Consider the following 15,717-nt stretch of genomic DNA (forward strand, 5'->3'; position numbering starts at 1 on the left):
GGATCTCTGGTCCAACCCCCTGCAATGCAGGGATCGAAGACCTCTTGGCCCATGACCTTGGCATCATTAGCACCATGCTCTAACCAACTGAGCTAACACAGGAAGCAGCTTTATACTAACTGAGACCATTGATCCATCTGGCCTAGCATTGTCCGTACAGACTGGCAGCAGCTACCCAGGCTTTCAGACGGGAAACATTCCCAGCCAGAGCTGCAGATGCCACCCTTGGATTGAACTTGGGAACTTCTACATGCAAGACAGTTGCTCTAGTACTGAACTATGGCCCTTCCCCAGCTACACTATAGGGTAGTCTGAGGTTTTATGCAATCAATAGAAAGCTTGAAATTGTAATGTTTGCACTACCTAAATGTTAGATGCTAATTTTTAAGACAGCAATTTCTTAGCAACTGCATCCCCTAGTGGTGTTCAGTGCACATGACAGTGTTTTCTGCACTGTTTGTATTCTATGAAGGAGACTGCTGGTAGAAATACAACTTCAGGCATACAGTGGTACCTCAGGTTAAGTACTTAATTCATTCCGGAGGTCCGTTCTTAACCTGAAACTGTTCTTAACCTGAAGCACCACTTTAGCTAATGGGGCCTTCTGCTGCTGCTGCGCCGCCGGAGCACAATTTCTGTTCTCATGCTGAAGCAAAGTTCTTAACCCGAGGTACTATTTCTGGGTTAGCGGAGTCTGTAACCTGAAGCATATGTAACCTGAAATGTATGTAACCTGAGGTACCACTTTACTCCCATAACTACAAATCTTCACAATTTCCACAAGGATGGGGTGGTGTTTTTGTGCTAATACTTCATACCGAAATAAATTCTCCATTTCATAGGGCTCAGTAACGGGACCTTCAGTCTTTTTTTGCCCCAGAACTCTCCATTCCTGGGACAACTCTGGCACAGCCTAGTCATACACAGGGCTCTGAAAGACTACCCTGTCAGAACAGAGGCGCTTGGCCTCTTTGACTCCATCCTTGTGTCTTCTTCTCCCACTTCTCTAGGAAAGGCAGCCTCTTCCTCTGTCAGCTGGTGGATTAAGGCATGCATTGCCCAGGCCTAGGAGGCACAGCACCCTCCCACTCCCTAGCACATCACAGCCCACTTTACCCTGTCCACAAACACATATAGTGTAGACGTTTCCAAGGCCACTTGGTCCTCAACCCTCCACACTACCAATTAGATCTTATGTCCCTTAGCTGATGGTTCCATTGGGAGATAAGCTCCACACAACATTCTCTCCTTAGAGGAACACAGTCACCCAGTTTCATCTGGTTTTCATGCTTGGCCATGGATGCAACGGAAAGCAAAACTAGAGGAAAAGAATAGAAAATCTGTCAAATTTCATGGCTCTGCCTTTGGCGCGTCCCAGCCATACAACCTGCAACATCCCTGTCCTAACCTAGAAGGTCCATTCATGGTTAGTGTTCGATATTCCATTTTAATCTGCGGCTTTATGGACCTTTTCAGCCAAATATTGTTTCAGTCTTAGCTGAATTTAGAGTTGTGCTAATGAGAATAACTTCCAGGCCTTGCTATGCCCTGTTATCAGGGGTGCCTCAGAGGCGGAGTTGAATATTCCATCCTGCCATCTAAGAAGTGTAACAGGAAGTTAAAAAGAGTCTTAAGACGCTTCGTGACCTACAAGCCAGGACAGCAGATAATCATATTTATCCCTTCAAGATTTTGCGTAGGGATTGCTGGTGCAGAGAGTTAACTTGACAATAAAACGTTCAATTCTTGGGGGGAGCTTTTTGCCTTAGGTTTGCTTCTGCATTGCTGAGCCACATTTACATCTTAAAGCAGATGACATTTGTTATTGTAATGTACAAAATGCTCATTGAAAATCTTGACTGTATGGTAATTTTAAACAGGTGAACAAGTTACCAAAACACATTTAAATGTGAAAGCCTATGGAAATTATGTCTTATAAACTGCATTATATGACAGATTATTTGGATCATGCAAATTTGTTCATGCTCGTTTACCTAATCGAAGGCGGGGGGGGGGGGTAGAACACATGATTATGCCTAGAACATTGTGAGGAGTGGGGGAAGTAGCAGTGGTAAAGAATTTTAATGTTGTTGAAATGATCTGTATATGATGATGAAAGAAAGTAAATCTGAAAGTATTATTCCAGCTCAAAACTTGGTTAACATACAGGGGCGTCCTTAGTGCTGAACAATATGGTTGTGTCAACTTAATAGTTTTCCATAAAACTATTCCTGTTTTCAATTTATTATGGATGAATTGTTTTCATATCTCTCTGACAGTCTAAATTAAATACTATGGAATACATTTTTGATTAAAAATAATCCTGTCAGCTGAAAGAATAGCTTCTAATCATACCCTTTTGTAATACGCGTGCCATGACACATGCTTACTGAAAATGCGTTTTCATTAGATTCTCTTAAATTATATACAACAGGCATATAATGCTCACTGGAGCACACTCCTTTTGAAAGAAATGACTAAAGTATTTTTACTGTCATTGCTTGATGCTTTTAAATATGCTTGTACACCAGCATAACATAGTCAGCTGAATAACACTTCGTATATGTTTCTCCGTATATTGAAAGCATAAATAAGAATAGGAAACAAATGGTTGCATATTTCATAAATATTTATATTTATATTTAGTTATTTTCTCTATCTTTTAAAAATAAAAGGCAATCTCAGCATCTGAGAGTTTTAAATGTTCAAAGAGCGGCAATGTTAGATATGGTGGCTTTGGGGGGGAAATAGGTCTGCATTTTGCCTCATTATGTTGACATTTCCATTAATCTTGGAGGACCTGATTCAGCAGAAGACTACAGGTTCTATAGCAGGCACAAATCTTCTCAGGCAATAGATTGGCCTACAATCCGTGGTGTCCAAACTTTTTTCAAAGAGGGCCAGATTTGATGAAGTGAAGGGCCGTGGGGGCCAACCAAAGGGCCAACCAAAATTGTTGACCTATTTTTAGGATTGAAGTTCTTGAGCTTTTTTTATGATTTTACCCCAAAGTTGTTGAGCGTTGGTTTTTTTTAGGATTTAAGTTGTTGAGCTTTTTTTAGGATTTGGGGGGATTTTACCTATAAACTGCCACAGGGGCTGGCATTAAACCAACCAGCAGGACAGAATAGGCCCCTGAAACGGACTTTGGGCATGCCTGGTCTAATTAAATGAAAGAAATAGAAAAAAGAAGTACTCCTGTACAATGGGGATTCAAGTCTACTGGCTGCATTCAAACATCCCATTGACATTAACATGTGAATGAGCCTTCCCCTTTCCTATGCTTACACATTCTATCTTTCTGCCTTCTTACGCAGCTGGGAGGAATTCAGAAACTTCTCACTGTGCTTCTATTTAACTGTGTCCTGCCATGTTGTCCAAACCCAGCAAACTATGGCTAATGTTAACAAGGGTTAGCTTAAACAAGCCACCTGCAAAAGTCGCAACGTTAAGTTTGGTTAGTTTCAAACACGCTAACTTAGCATTGCGATTTCTGAAGCCGGGCTTGTTTAGATTAACCATAGTTATTGCGAACCACAGTTCTTTATTCGGATGACATAGCAAGCTGTCGTTAACCAAAAGAGAAAGTGAAAGCCTCCCAATCCCTGCTTCCAGCCATGCAGGAGGTAGTGGGGCCAGGGGAGTGTATGAACTCTTTCATATCTTGCAGAAAATGCAGCCGATGGTTCTTGGACTGGTGACCTGAGAGAGATTAACTGGGTATGTTCAGCTTGTGTGCCTCCACCCAGCTCTGACCCAAGGTTGATGTGGCTGATTTGCTTGCAGATAGGGTTCAATTCCACACCAGCCTTACTGAATACATTTCTCGCATGACAATGTAGTGCCTATGACTCTCTCTAGAACATAGGTAAAGGTAAAGGAACCCCTGACCATTAGGTACAGTCGTGACTGACTCTGGGGTTGCGGCGTTCATCTCACTTTATTGGCCAAGGGAGCCGGCGTACAGCTTCCGGGTCATGTGGCCAGCATGACCAAGCCACTTCTGGCGAACCAGAGCAGGGCACGGAAATGCCATTTACCTTCCCGCCAGAGCGGTACCTATTTATCTACTTGCACTTTGACGTGCTTTTGAACTGCTAGGTTGGCAGGAGCAGGGACCGAACAACGGGAGCTCACCCCATCGCGGGGATTTGAACTGCCGACCTTCTGATAAGAAAGTCCTAGGCTCTGTGGTTTAACCCACAGCGCCACCTGCGTCCTACTCTAGAACATAAAGAGAGGTAAAAAAAGGTAAAGGACCCCTGGATGGTTAAGTCCAGTCAAATGCGAATATGGGGTTGCGGCGCTCATCTCGCTTTCAGGCCAAGGGAGCTGGCATTCGTCTACAGACAGCTTTCCAGGTCATGTGGCCAGCATGACTAAACCGCTTCTGGTGCAACAGAACACTTTGACAGAAACCAGAGCACACAGAAACACTGTTTACCTTCCTGCCAGAGTGGTACCTATTTATCTACTTGCACTGGCGTGCTTTCGAACTGCTAGGTCAGCAGGCTATGGCATTTCCTCTGCTAGTGCATCACAAAGGAATTGCATTCTTCTCTCAACTTTGCATCACCCCAAAACTAGACCATCAAGAAACAAGCCAAAGATAAAGATAACAGATCTGAGTTATGAAGCTTTGACATGCTTCATGTCACCACCTGTCACAGTGGGGCACATGCCAGACTTCAGAGCCTTCTGTAACTAATGCCAGGCAGCGGGAAAACAGATGGATCCATCATCATCTTCATTCTCCCAGAATATCTCTGAAGCCAGCAATGTCAGGATCCAGAGACATTCTGGGCAAATGAAGATAGAGGCTGCACCCCCTTTGCCCAGCAGTTCACTTTATAGCTCTGGACTGAGTGTTTGTCCCCACCACTGTCTACCCTGCCAACCCCTGGTAAACCTTGGGAGGGTCAACGGGGGAGTACGAGCGAGAGCACCTTTTCCTGGCATCACCCCAGCCCTGAGAAGAGTGGGGTGAAAAGATCAATTAAACAATCAATTGATTTTTTGAAAAAGAAATCTTATCTATGAAACTGAAGAATGTACAAAACGTATAATCAGATGCAGACTTGGAATGCAGCAAACGATCGCTTGCCTCACCTGTAATTGTTTTGCTCTTTCAGTGCTGGACAACCCATCACCATGAATATGCAGATCTTTGTAGCGACTGGTCTCCTGGTACACTGTGTGTTCCTGATCTCTATTTTTGACATTTACTTCACCTCTCCTCTGGTCCACGGCATGACTCCCCATCAGACTCCCTTGCCACCACCTGCACAGCGCTTAGTGCTTTTCGTTGCCGATGGTCTGCGTGCAGATTCGCTTTATGAAGTGGATGACCGTGGCATTTCTAATGCTCCTTACCTTAGGTATGTTCCTCTTGTTAAGATACTCCCCTAATCCTTTGAACCCCTGAGATTATTATTTTTAAAAAAATCTCATTAGCTATGGGACAGGGATTTTGCGCTGCTGCGCCCGAATTTTGCAACTAGAAAAGGTTATTTCTGCCCTTTAAAAATGTGACTTGACCAATAAGACACTTCATATACTTGGTTATCCAGTCTGATCAGTAGTCGTTCTTATTTTAAATATTTTAAATAGCGCCAGTTACTTCCTTGTAAGATTTCTCCCCACCCCTATTTTATCTTAATCTCAACTTTTTAACGGATCAGTGAAGGATGTGATAACCTCCCCAATGCCAGGCACATTGTGCTTTGTATTGTGAAACTGTAAAATCCGTGTAACATTTACCGTATTTTTCGCTCCATAAGACGCACCTTTCCCCTCTTAAAATCTAAGGGGAAATGTCTGTGCGTCTTATGGAGCGAATGTGTGGTCTGTGGGGCTGGGGGGGGGGGGGACCCGGGCTTCCCCCGCCAGCCCTGACCTGCTCTTTGTGGCTGGCGGTGGGGGAAAGCCGGGATTCCCCCCACCGCCAGCCCCACAAGCTTGGGGAGCAGCGGGAGAGTCCTGCTCTCCTGGCTTCAGCGAAAGGAACCCAAAGCCTCTGGAGCGCAGCAGGAACTCCCGCCGCGCTCCGGAGGCTTCGGGTTGCCTTCCCTGAAGGCGAAGGCAATGTGGGAGAGGGAGAGCTGCGCAGCACCCCTTCAGCGAAGCGGGAGGAGAAATGGAAGGGGCTCCATTTCTCCTGCCGCTTCGCTGAAGGGGCGCTGCGCAGAGAGAGGGAGAATTTTTTTTCTTGTTCTCCCCCTCTAAAACAAGGTGCGTCCTATGGTCAGGTGCGTCCTATAGAGCGAAAAATATGGTAATTAGAGTTTTTCTCTAGGAAAAGCCATAGAATCTTATAGTTTAGAAATGGTGGTTGTTGCATGTATGGAAATGCTTCCTTAAACTAATCAGTGGGGCCACTGTTTGTTCTTTTTCCTTTTGAGCCTTACAGGCATGGATTTGACTTTTAAAAACTGCATGCGTTACCACTTATTTCTAGGAATATCGTGTTAACCAAAGGCAGCTGGGGAGTATCTCATACTCACGTTCCAACAGAGTCAAGACCTGGGCATGTAGCTCTCATAGCTGGATTTTACGAAGACGTCAGTGCTGTTGCAAGAGGTATGCTGATTATCCATAAAATATTTTGTTTGCATGAACAGGCTGAGCTTTAGAATATTTGGCCACTAACTATAAAATTATTGTAACTTGTATCCTAAGGTAAATTAACTTGTACCAAAAAGTATCAGTGGAGGATTGGTAGCCTCTCCTGACCAATGTGTGTTGTAGGGTATGGGGTCAGAGGTCCTCCCAATTTGGGCCAATTCTTTCACAGACCCCTTACTATATCCCATAGTGTGTAAGATGTCTTCTGACCCTTTGGAAATGATTTTCAGTGGGTGGGTGGTGTGTCAGTCTTTCATTCTATGGACTTTCCTGAGTTATCTTATTTTTGGATCCATGCTTATACCTCCAAGCTCTGTAAATTTGAAAGTCTAAAATGTGAGAGTGAGATTTGTACTTTGTTACCAGGTCTCTGATTAGCGTTGTGGTCACTCAAAACTTTGTTTTGGCATAGTAGACAGTTGGCATTATATCTGTTATTCTTCCATTTTCTCCATGGTGCTAGAAAGTTATGGAAGCTTTTGTGTGCACTATTTGCCTAGGCCTGAACTATCATTAGTATCATTTTGAAGGCTAGTTTTCAAGGTTCATTGGCCACCTGAGACAATGAACAGTGACAACATTCATGCCTGTCTACTGAGAAGGTAATCCCATTGGGGACTTATCCCTTATGTATAGGATTGCAACGTTTAACCATTATCAGTTTTGCATAGGTATTTGGGAATGAGTGGAGTTTATTCTTCAGGGTCTGAGAAAAGGCAAACAAAATTTGGTTTGCTGTTTAAAGTATTTCAGTGGGAAGCAAGATGCAAAATACTTGGCACATTGGCCCTTCTGTGAGATTTACAATGGTATTAAAGTGGGTAACAGTGGTACTCTAGTTATTTGCGGAATATGTTGACATAAACCGCTTTGGACATATCCTGTGCTCTTAGGAACTGCTTCATACATGAAAATCTACTGATGCAACTTCTGTTTTGGGCAGGCTGCATGTATACTGTAAAATGCAATATCTGTATGTTTGTGTATTTTTCTGACTGTGTTATGTGTTGGAATGCTGAAGCCAATTGTGGTTTCCCATTATGTGCTCACCTGGTGAAACAGATGCGCTCATCAAAAGTGCCGGTGTTCATTCAGAATGTGCATGCTACCTTTATTTCCCTTCAACAGTGTATCCAAACTCGCGTTATCGCCCTTAGAAAACACTACAGTTTGTCTCCCTAACAGGATGGAAAGAAAACCCAGTGGAGTTTGATTCCGTTTTCAACGAAAGTAAATACACGTGGAGCTGGGGAAGTCCAGATATTCTGCCCATGTTCGCTAAAGGTAAGCATGTTTTAGTCTTAGCGATGCATCAAAAGTTTTACTATAAAGTGCAATATCCAAAGGAAGTGCTTTGCAACTCTTTGTGGGGTGTGCAGATTTGGAAATCACGCTTTGGTTGGTGGCAACACCGCACAGGGTCACAAACATGTTCCAAATGAAGAGCTTCTGTTCTTCAAAATGTACTGTGGTTTCAATTAATCAGGCACCCCCAACCTTCGGCCCTCCAGATGTTTTGGACTACAATTCCCATCATCCCCGACCACTGGTCCTGTTAGCTGGGGATCATGGGAGTTGTAGGCCAAAACATCTGGCAGGCCGCAGATTGGGGATGCCTGCAATAAATCTACATATGTTGTCTGCGTATGTTTGTGTATCTGTCTAACAATAGGTAGATGTAATGCTATCTAGACCAGGGTGACAGGGTGCTGTTGTTTTTTTAAATGCACCTTAATATACAAAGATCAAGAGATCTTTGTGAGCAGATGACACTGCCACTTGAGCAAAGGGTTGACCGTTTACGCAGCCTGCTTTTCTACAGCTCTGAAATTATGGCTTCACAAGGTTGGTGGACATTCCAGACCAGTTTTCGGGTGGAAGGGATGGAAGAGATGGAAATTTCTGCTTATTCATAGGAGGGCACCATTGCCTTCTGCTTGTATTGTGGAATCTTGGATCCAAGTCAAATGGTTTTTGCGATCCTTGGTCTTTGGCCTCATGAACAAAAGAAATACGGCTTCAGTAACTGGATTTAGTGTTTTCAGAAGGAGCATAGCCATTAATTCTTCGTCCATGGTGCACTTTGTGATCTTATGTACTGGACACAATCTGACCTAGTTAGTCTGCAAAGAGCTTTCTAAATTACCATCTTATGGCTATAACATATTGCAGTCTGAACTTCTAATAGCTATTTCTCTTCCCCTGTTCCCCCTGGTTCTTGTTGAACATCGAGCCTGGGAAATAATTCTCCCTGTGTTTTGATGAGCCCTTGCTCTCAATATTTGTGTTTCTCTTGGGGCTTAGAAACAGAGTGTATCTGTTTCCTTGAAATGTTCCATTTTGCAAAACAGTGCATGCCAGCTAATTAAAGAAGCATCTGAATGGGAATGTCATCACTCTGGCTTCCAGAAGGGCAGTCTTTGTGCCGTGGAGACCTAAGAGTAGGAATAGTAAGTAACTGGTAGGAGATGGGAGTGACAAATGGTGAATCCTTGAGCTGTGTAAATGATGCAGAAGAACACTGGGGAGAAGAAAATATGTGCTGCTCTGCCTACATCTGAAATCCATGAACCAGAATAATGTGATAAACCTCAGTGCGTCTTCCCCGATACCATTTTAGAACTGACAGAAGGGATTTAAAATATGGCATTAGTTCGAGTTTTACTGAATCTTGTCATTTTCAGCAATTGAAACTTCCCCCTTCTCTTCATATCCTCTGTTCTCCTTGGAGTATATGTTTTCTTTCAGCAGGAAATTGGGAAGGATATGACAAGGGATTGTAGCCTTCCTGTTCAATTGTTTTGCTCTAGCCGTGGTTTTCATATTTTCTAGAGTCACATTTTTTTAGTTCTACACTGTACATAGTTGCTGTTGGCTTGGGTGGGTTAATTGGCTTATTGGTGTGGAAAATCAGGGTATGGTATATCATAGGGATGTCAAACCAGTAGATAGTGATCTACCCGTAGATCCCTGGCTGAGCCTAGTAGATCGTGGAATCCTTATCGTGTAGCTCAACAACTCTGGGCAATCCACCCACCCCACGTACACTCCTCCTCCCTCCAATGACAATGTGTAGATCACTGCCAGTTTTTTTTATTTTGGGAGTAGATCACAGTCTCTTGGGAGTAATTCCATCCTAAAGCAATCCCCCAAAGTGGTCACCATATTGCTCAAACCACAGTCCAGCTCCTTGGAAAGGGACCATATGTGTGTGGTTGTTCATTTCTGCCTGGATAGGGGTTTTTGCAGGCATTGACATGCCACTTATGCTAGACATTAAGAATCCGCACAGGGTCACCTTCCACATATGAAGATCTGAACCAATGGCGAGCCGTTTCTCCAGCATCTATGCCAAATTGCTTCTTGTTTCTATCTTTTTTTTATTTAAAAAAGGGTGGCTGTAGTTGTGTTAGAACACCAGAATGCCATCAGACTCTTCACTGCTTAAAATAAGATGCAAGATACAGAGCCTAGGACTTGCCGATCAGAAGGTCGGCAGTTCGAATCCCCGTGACGGGGTGAGCTCCCGTTGCTCGGTCCCTGCTCCTGCCAACCTAGCAGTTCGAAAGCACGTCAAAGTGCAAATAGATAAATAGGTACCGCTCCGGCAGGAAGGTAAACGGCGTTTCCGTGCGCTGCTCTGGTTCACCAGAAGTGGCTTCGTCATGCAACCCCAGGTTCTCTTCCATACAGTTACATTAACAGGCGTTATTAAGACTTTTTTGCTTGCACAGAGACTGTTTCTTCAGGTTAACTGCCAGCTACTGGCTTTAACAGTCCTGCAGGACTACTGCTGAAGTCTCCCTCTCCCCTTGCAGACCTTCTGAGCTTCTACCTTCAGAGATTTTAGCCTTGGGGTGTTTGCTTCTTCCTCTTCATCATCTCTCTGCTCCCACAAAGACCCTGTCTCCGACTGCTCTTGGCTGCAGACGTTCCCTCCAGGCTTGTTTCTTTCCTCTTCTTTAGTTCCTTGATCAATCTCTCCACACTCTCCCAAAGACTGTCCAACAGACTTAAACAGTACAGAGCTTGCCCTTTTGTTTCCTCCAGTCAGAACCTTCTAACCACTCGCCAGATTCCGATTGGAATTCTAAAACTTTGTTCACCCGTAACTCAGGATCAATAAGTTTGGATGGAATGTCCGCTGAAAAACAACAGCCTATTGCAGTCTGACCTTTTGGATTCCACCGATTCTTATATAAGAGCTGAGTTCTGCTGCCAACTATCAGTAACGGAAGCCTTACAAGTATACATACCTCCTCAGCAAAATTGTGTATTTGTCTACTTCTCGGAAGGCTGCCATCTGAACCCTGATACCATGTGCATTTCTGGCTTCCTTAAGAGTAAACTACCACCCACACTCTTCATATGGTTAACTGTTTTATGTTTACAAAAACAACAACAACCTTCCTACATTGAGCGGTCCTTTACTTTTTCCTCCCCTTGAAGGTGCTACTGGGGATCATGTTTACACTCATTGCTATGAAGCGGAAAAGGAGGACTTTGGAACAGAAGATGCCAGCTTGCTAGACACGTGGGTTTTTGACCATGTTAAGGTGAATGAACATCTTTGTTTTGCTTCCCTAGTTTAGGTTTACCAGATGTCCCTGGTTCCCGGGAACAGTTCCCAGATTTGCAAATCTGTTCCCGGACAAATTGCATCCCCGGAATGTCCTCAGATTTGCAAATCTGTCCCCGGGAAACATGGCAGCAGCAGCCTCAGCAGCCCAGAACCAGCCTGTTAGCGCTGCTCGCTGCTGTGGCACCCACCATTTTTCCTGTGCCGCGGCAGCAATCATCTTTGAGCATCTCCTTTCCATGGAGGCACAGGTTACAATAACAGCCAAGGCGACATTTTTCCACCCTTGCCACGTCAAGCAGTTGGTCCCTTACCTTTCGCGCTCCGACCTGGCCACAGTGATGCATGCGAAAGTCACCTCCAGGCTTGACTACTGTAATTAGCTCTACGCGGGGCTGCCCTTGAAGCTGTCCCAGAAACTCCAGCGGGTGCAGAATGCTGCAGCGAGGCTCCTCACGGGGTCTCTGCCTTGGGAGTATATTCACCCAGTGCTTTTCCAGGGCAGAATATTAACCAGAATGGATTTGATTTAAATCAAATTGATTTAAATCACATTTTAAATCATGATTTAAATCACTAGTCAGTAAGATTTCATTTAAATCATTTTTTTTTGCAGAAAGACTCATTCTTGCTGGTATAATCTTAATAATTACAACCAGATGAAAGTTGTGTTTTTGGAATAATAAATTTTCAGAGTAGTTTTTACAGTTACGGTATATCCAAAATTACTGATTTGGTTATACTATTAGAAATACATAGACAGATAATTATGAAATCGTTGTAAGGTTTAATAAGTTAACTGTTTATATTTGCACAACTTTTCTGCTGTACTTTATTGGAAGGAGAAAAATAATCATTTCCTTAATAACAATTTAAACAATTTATTTAACTAAAACAAATTATAGTATAGTATATGTATCCATGTTTGTTAACTGATGTGGTTAAACAATTTAAAAAAGCAACAACTTAGATTGAGCTTTAGCACACACGAAAAACTTAATGAATAGCCTTTGGACTTTAATGCCGCTTAAATAGAAAACTATATTTTGAAAGATTTTTCCTCCGAAAGCATTTTTTTTTAAAAATCCAATTTAAATTTTTAAAAATCCAATTTAAATTTTTTACAATAAAAAACAACAAGGTGATTTTTATTCACCCTGATATTAACCGCTGTATGCAAAGCCTTGCCAATGCATACCAGCCAGTGTGGTGCTGCTGAGGAGCCTGGATTGGGCCCCTTTCTGGAAAATGAATTGGCTCGGGATCCAGTGGATCCCTGGCCAGCCTTGTTCTACCCTTGAGCCATGTGAACACTGTTTGCATTAACATTCGATCCACTGCACTTTCCACGGCTGCAGCCATGGTCTCTCTGTCTGACTCTCTGTCTTTGCTATCAGACATCTCCACCTTGCTCTGACTCTTTCTAGCAGCAAAGATCCGGGGGACTAGGACTGCTGCAGAATTCGATTTCCTGCGTACATGCTGGTGGCATCAAACAAAAATGTGAAATTTTAGAAGTTTGGATATCTGCTTGCTCTCAGGATAATTTACAACTGTCTTTTCTTATCTAGGATTTCTTCCGCTCTGCCAGAAACAACAAAACATTGCTTTCTAAACTGCACGAGCGGAAAGTTGTTTTTTTCCTGCACTTATTGGGGATAGACACAAACGGGCATGTTCATCGGCCTCATTCGAGGTACAGTGCATTAATATCTGTGTTTTAAAATATAGCAGATCCCGTCAAAGTTAAGCAGCTTTAAGTGCAATTGATTGCAACGGGAGGGAGTTAAGCCATTACTTTAGAGATGCATAATTAGAACGGGGGGTCGTGCCCTTGGTGAAATTTAAAATGTCACTTTAATATTTCCGTATCATCCATGTAAATCCCTCCTGTGATATATGTATTTAAACCTGAAATGACGACTCTGGAAAAGTAGGCAAACGTACTCATTTATGCTAATACAGCGTTTCAAGCATTTAGTTAACATATTTCATCGTGGCCTTTCTAATCGTAACGGCAGCAAACTTTTCAATGGTTCCCAAAGCAGAAAGTTAGGATCCAGGCCTGTGGTTAAGGGAGAAGCTTGGTGAGGTTTTCATGCGTCAGAGCACAGAAGGGAGTGGGGCTGGAGACTGCTGTTTTACAACTTGCAGCCCCTTCCACATTTTTCAGGGGTTGCAGCCACATTTTGATGTGACTGTTGTAGGGACTCCAGCAGGTGTAGTTTAACCCTTAATTGCATTCCTAACAAAAGTCTTACGGCAATCTGTAGAACTTTAACATCAAGCAATAACAACTGCTGAAAACCCAGCGCATAATATTTTTTTACATTTGTTTTAAAAACGAGCCATGTTACCATTGCAGGAGATCTGCCATAACAAAAATGCCTGAAGCTGGACAGTGTCTTTTTTTCTGCAGAAGGTGCTACATAATTGTGGCACCGCTGTTAAGAAGGCTGTGTCCCAGACGATTGAATATCTCACTTCCCCACCTTGACATCTCCCCTGGAGCTGTAAAATGTAGTTTGATAAATTCCTTTAGAGCAGGCATAGGCAAACTTGGCCCTCCGGATGTTTTGAGACTCCAGTTCCCATCATCCCTGACCACTGGTCCTGTTAGCTAGGGATGATGGGAGTTGTAGTCCCAAAACATCTGGAGGGCTGAGTTTGCCTATGCAAGTCCCCTCTTAGAACTATGATTCCCAGGGCTCCTTGGGTTTATAGGCAAAGAGTCATTTTGCAATTTTACATTAGTGTTGGGAAAAGGAGAGAGTGCTAAAGAATCCGTAAGCTGAACTTTCAAATGCATCTCCAGTTATATCATGGCTGCCTGTACCACAGGAGATAACTTTTTAAAAAACTAATTGGATAGAGTGCCTTGGATGCAGATTTCTAGTGTAATTTACCAAGGGGATATTATTGATATGGAAACTAAAGAGAAAACTTTAATCTTTGTTCTTGCATTTCTTTTCTTTTCCGCTTTGGTTGATCACCTTGTAACTCAAGCCTTAATGAATGTCTGGATTCATTTTCTATTATAATCATGTCAAAACATTCCGCTCCTTTCTCTGCTCTCCAGAGAATACAAGAACAATATTAGGAAAGTCGATGAAGGTGTAAAAGAAATTGTTTCGATGGTTGAGGATTTTTATGGAAATGATGGCAGCACAGCTTTCATCTTGACTTCAGACCATGGAATGACAGACTGGGGTGAGGATTTTGCAAACATGACCTTTTTCTTCATGCGCCTTCGCTACTAAAATGTTGGCCGAACACCAAGGCTGCCTTTACCCCCCCCCCAATTAATCTTTCTCATGGTGATTCTCCTCAGAAGTATTAATATAACTTCAGAATGTACCCATCCACTCAAGTAGGCTTCTTAATGCAAAAAACCCCAGATTGCTTCCCCGGTTTTAGTTAATTTATTGAAAACTGTTTCTCCTTTGCTTAATATATGGAAATGCCACAGATTTCCTTTTTTTCTTGGGACACATTCTGTGATGTGATAGAAAGAGAGGTCAGAGGAGAGAGGTCAAGCAGCAAAGTCTGCTTCCGTGACCCAAGCAGTAAGAAGCATTTGATAAAGAGAGTGTCCCACCACTCAAAATGTGTTAGGAACAGAAATACCTTTGCATCTTTCTCATGTAAGGATATTGTTTGCATTTGGTTAGAATTCCTATGGTTTATTACATTTGTAATCCACAGCTCAACCCAGGGCAGTATACAATAACCTGTTAAAAAGGCACACATCAACACAACCCCCTCCCAACTCCTATAAAACAAAAATGCGAAGCAAATCAGAAAATCCAGCACCAACCTGAGACTGTGGTGCAGTGGTTAAAGTGCTGGACAAGACCCTGGGAGACCCTGGGGTTAAAATTTCCACTCAGCCATGAAGCTCACTGGGTGACCTTTGACCAGTCACTGTCCTTTGGCCTGACCTACCTCATAGGGTTGTTGTGCAGTTTAAATGGGAAGCAGGAGAAACTTGTACAGTGGTACCTCAGGTTAAGAACTTTATTCGTTCTGGAGGTCTGTTCTTAACCTGAAACTGTTCTTAACCTGAGGTATCACTTTAGCTAATGGGCCTCCTGTTGCCGCCGCACGATTTCTGTTCTCATCCTGAGGTAAAGTTCTTAACCCGAGGTACTATTTCTGGGTTAGCGGAGTCTGTAACCTGAAGCGTCTGTAACCCGAAGTACCACTGTAGATCACTTTGACCTCCTTGCAGGAAAGATGAACTCTAAATGTAATTTCCATAAATCTGATTGAACAAATGCTGGTTACTCTGTGACACCTAGAAGCAGCTAGCATAGGAGACAACAGTATTTTTGTGCCGAGGAAATTCTGCAGCCAGGGTGCCCACAATAGAAAAGATACTGCTTTACATAGGGCCACCTGTGTGTGTGTGTGTGTGTGTGTGTGTGGTTAAGACAGAAGCAAACCTTCAAATACCTTGATCTCAAGCCATATAGAGATTTGCAGACTAACATTAGCACCATAAATTAGCTTTG

General features: G+C 43.1%; 1 protein-coding gene across 7 annotated transcripts in view; it reads left to right on the forward strand.

Moving 5' to 3' along the window:
- The window catches only part of PIGN (phosphatidylinositol glycan anchor biosynthesis class N), an 85,425-nt gene that overhangs the window by 2,576 nt on the left and 67,132 nt on the right, over window positions 1-15,717 (forward strand). For 4 of the 7 annotated variants that reach the window (XM_083449335.1, XM_083449331.1, XM_083449330.1 and 1 more), the window contains 6 exons: window positions 5,133-5,378; window positions 6,458-6,579; window positions 7,810-7,908; window positions 11,074-11,180; window positions 12,775-12,899; window positions 14,283-14,413. In XM_083449335.1, the coding sequence (XP_083305461.1) occupies window positions 5,152-5,378; window positions 6,458-6,579; window positions 7,810-7,908; window positions 11,074-11,180; window positions 12,775-12,899; window positions 14,283-14,413 (811 nt within the window). In that variant the 5' untranslated portion in view covers window positions 5,133-5,151. Of the gene's footprint in view, window positions 1-5,070; window positions 5,379-6,457; window positions 6,580-7,809; window positions 7,909-11,073; window positions 11,181-12,774; window positions 12,900-14,282; window positions 14,414-15,717 lie in introns of all 7 variants that reach the window. The other 3 variants (XM_083449333.1, XM_083449332.1, XM_083449334.1) reach the window with 1 other exon arrangement.

The sequence above is a fragment of the Podarcis tiliguerta genome (genome assembly GCF_965153285.1).
Source record: "Podarcis tiliguerta genome assembly, chromosome: 7".
Lineage (NCBI taxonomy): Eukaryota > Metazoa > Chordata > Lepidosauria > Squamata > Lacertidae > Podarcis > Podarcis tiliguerta.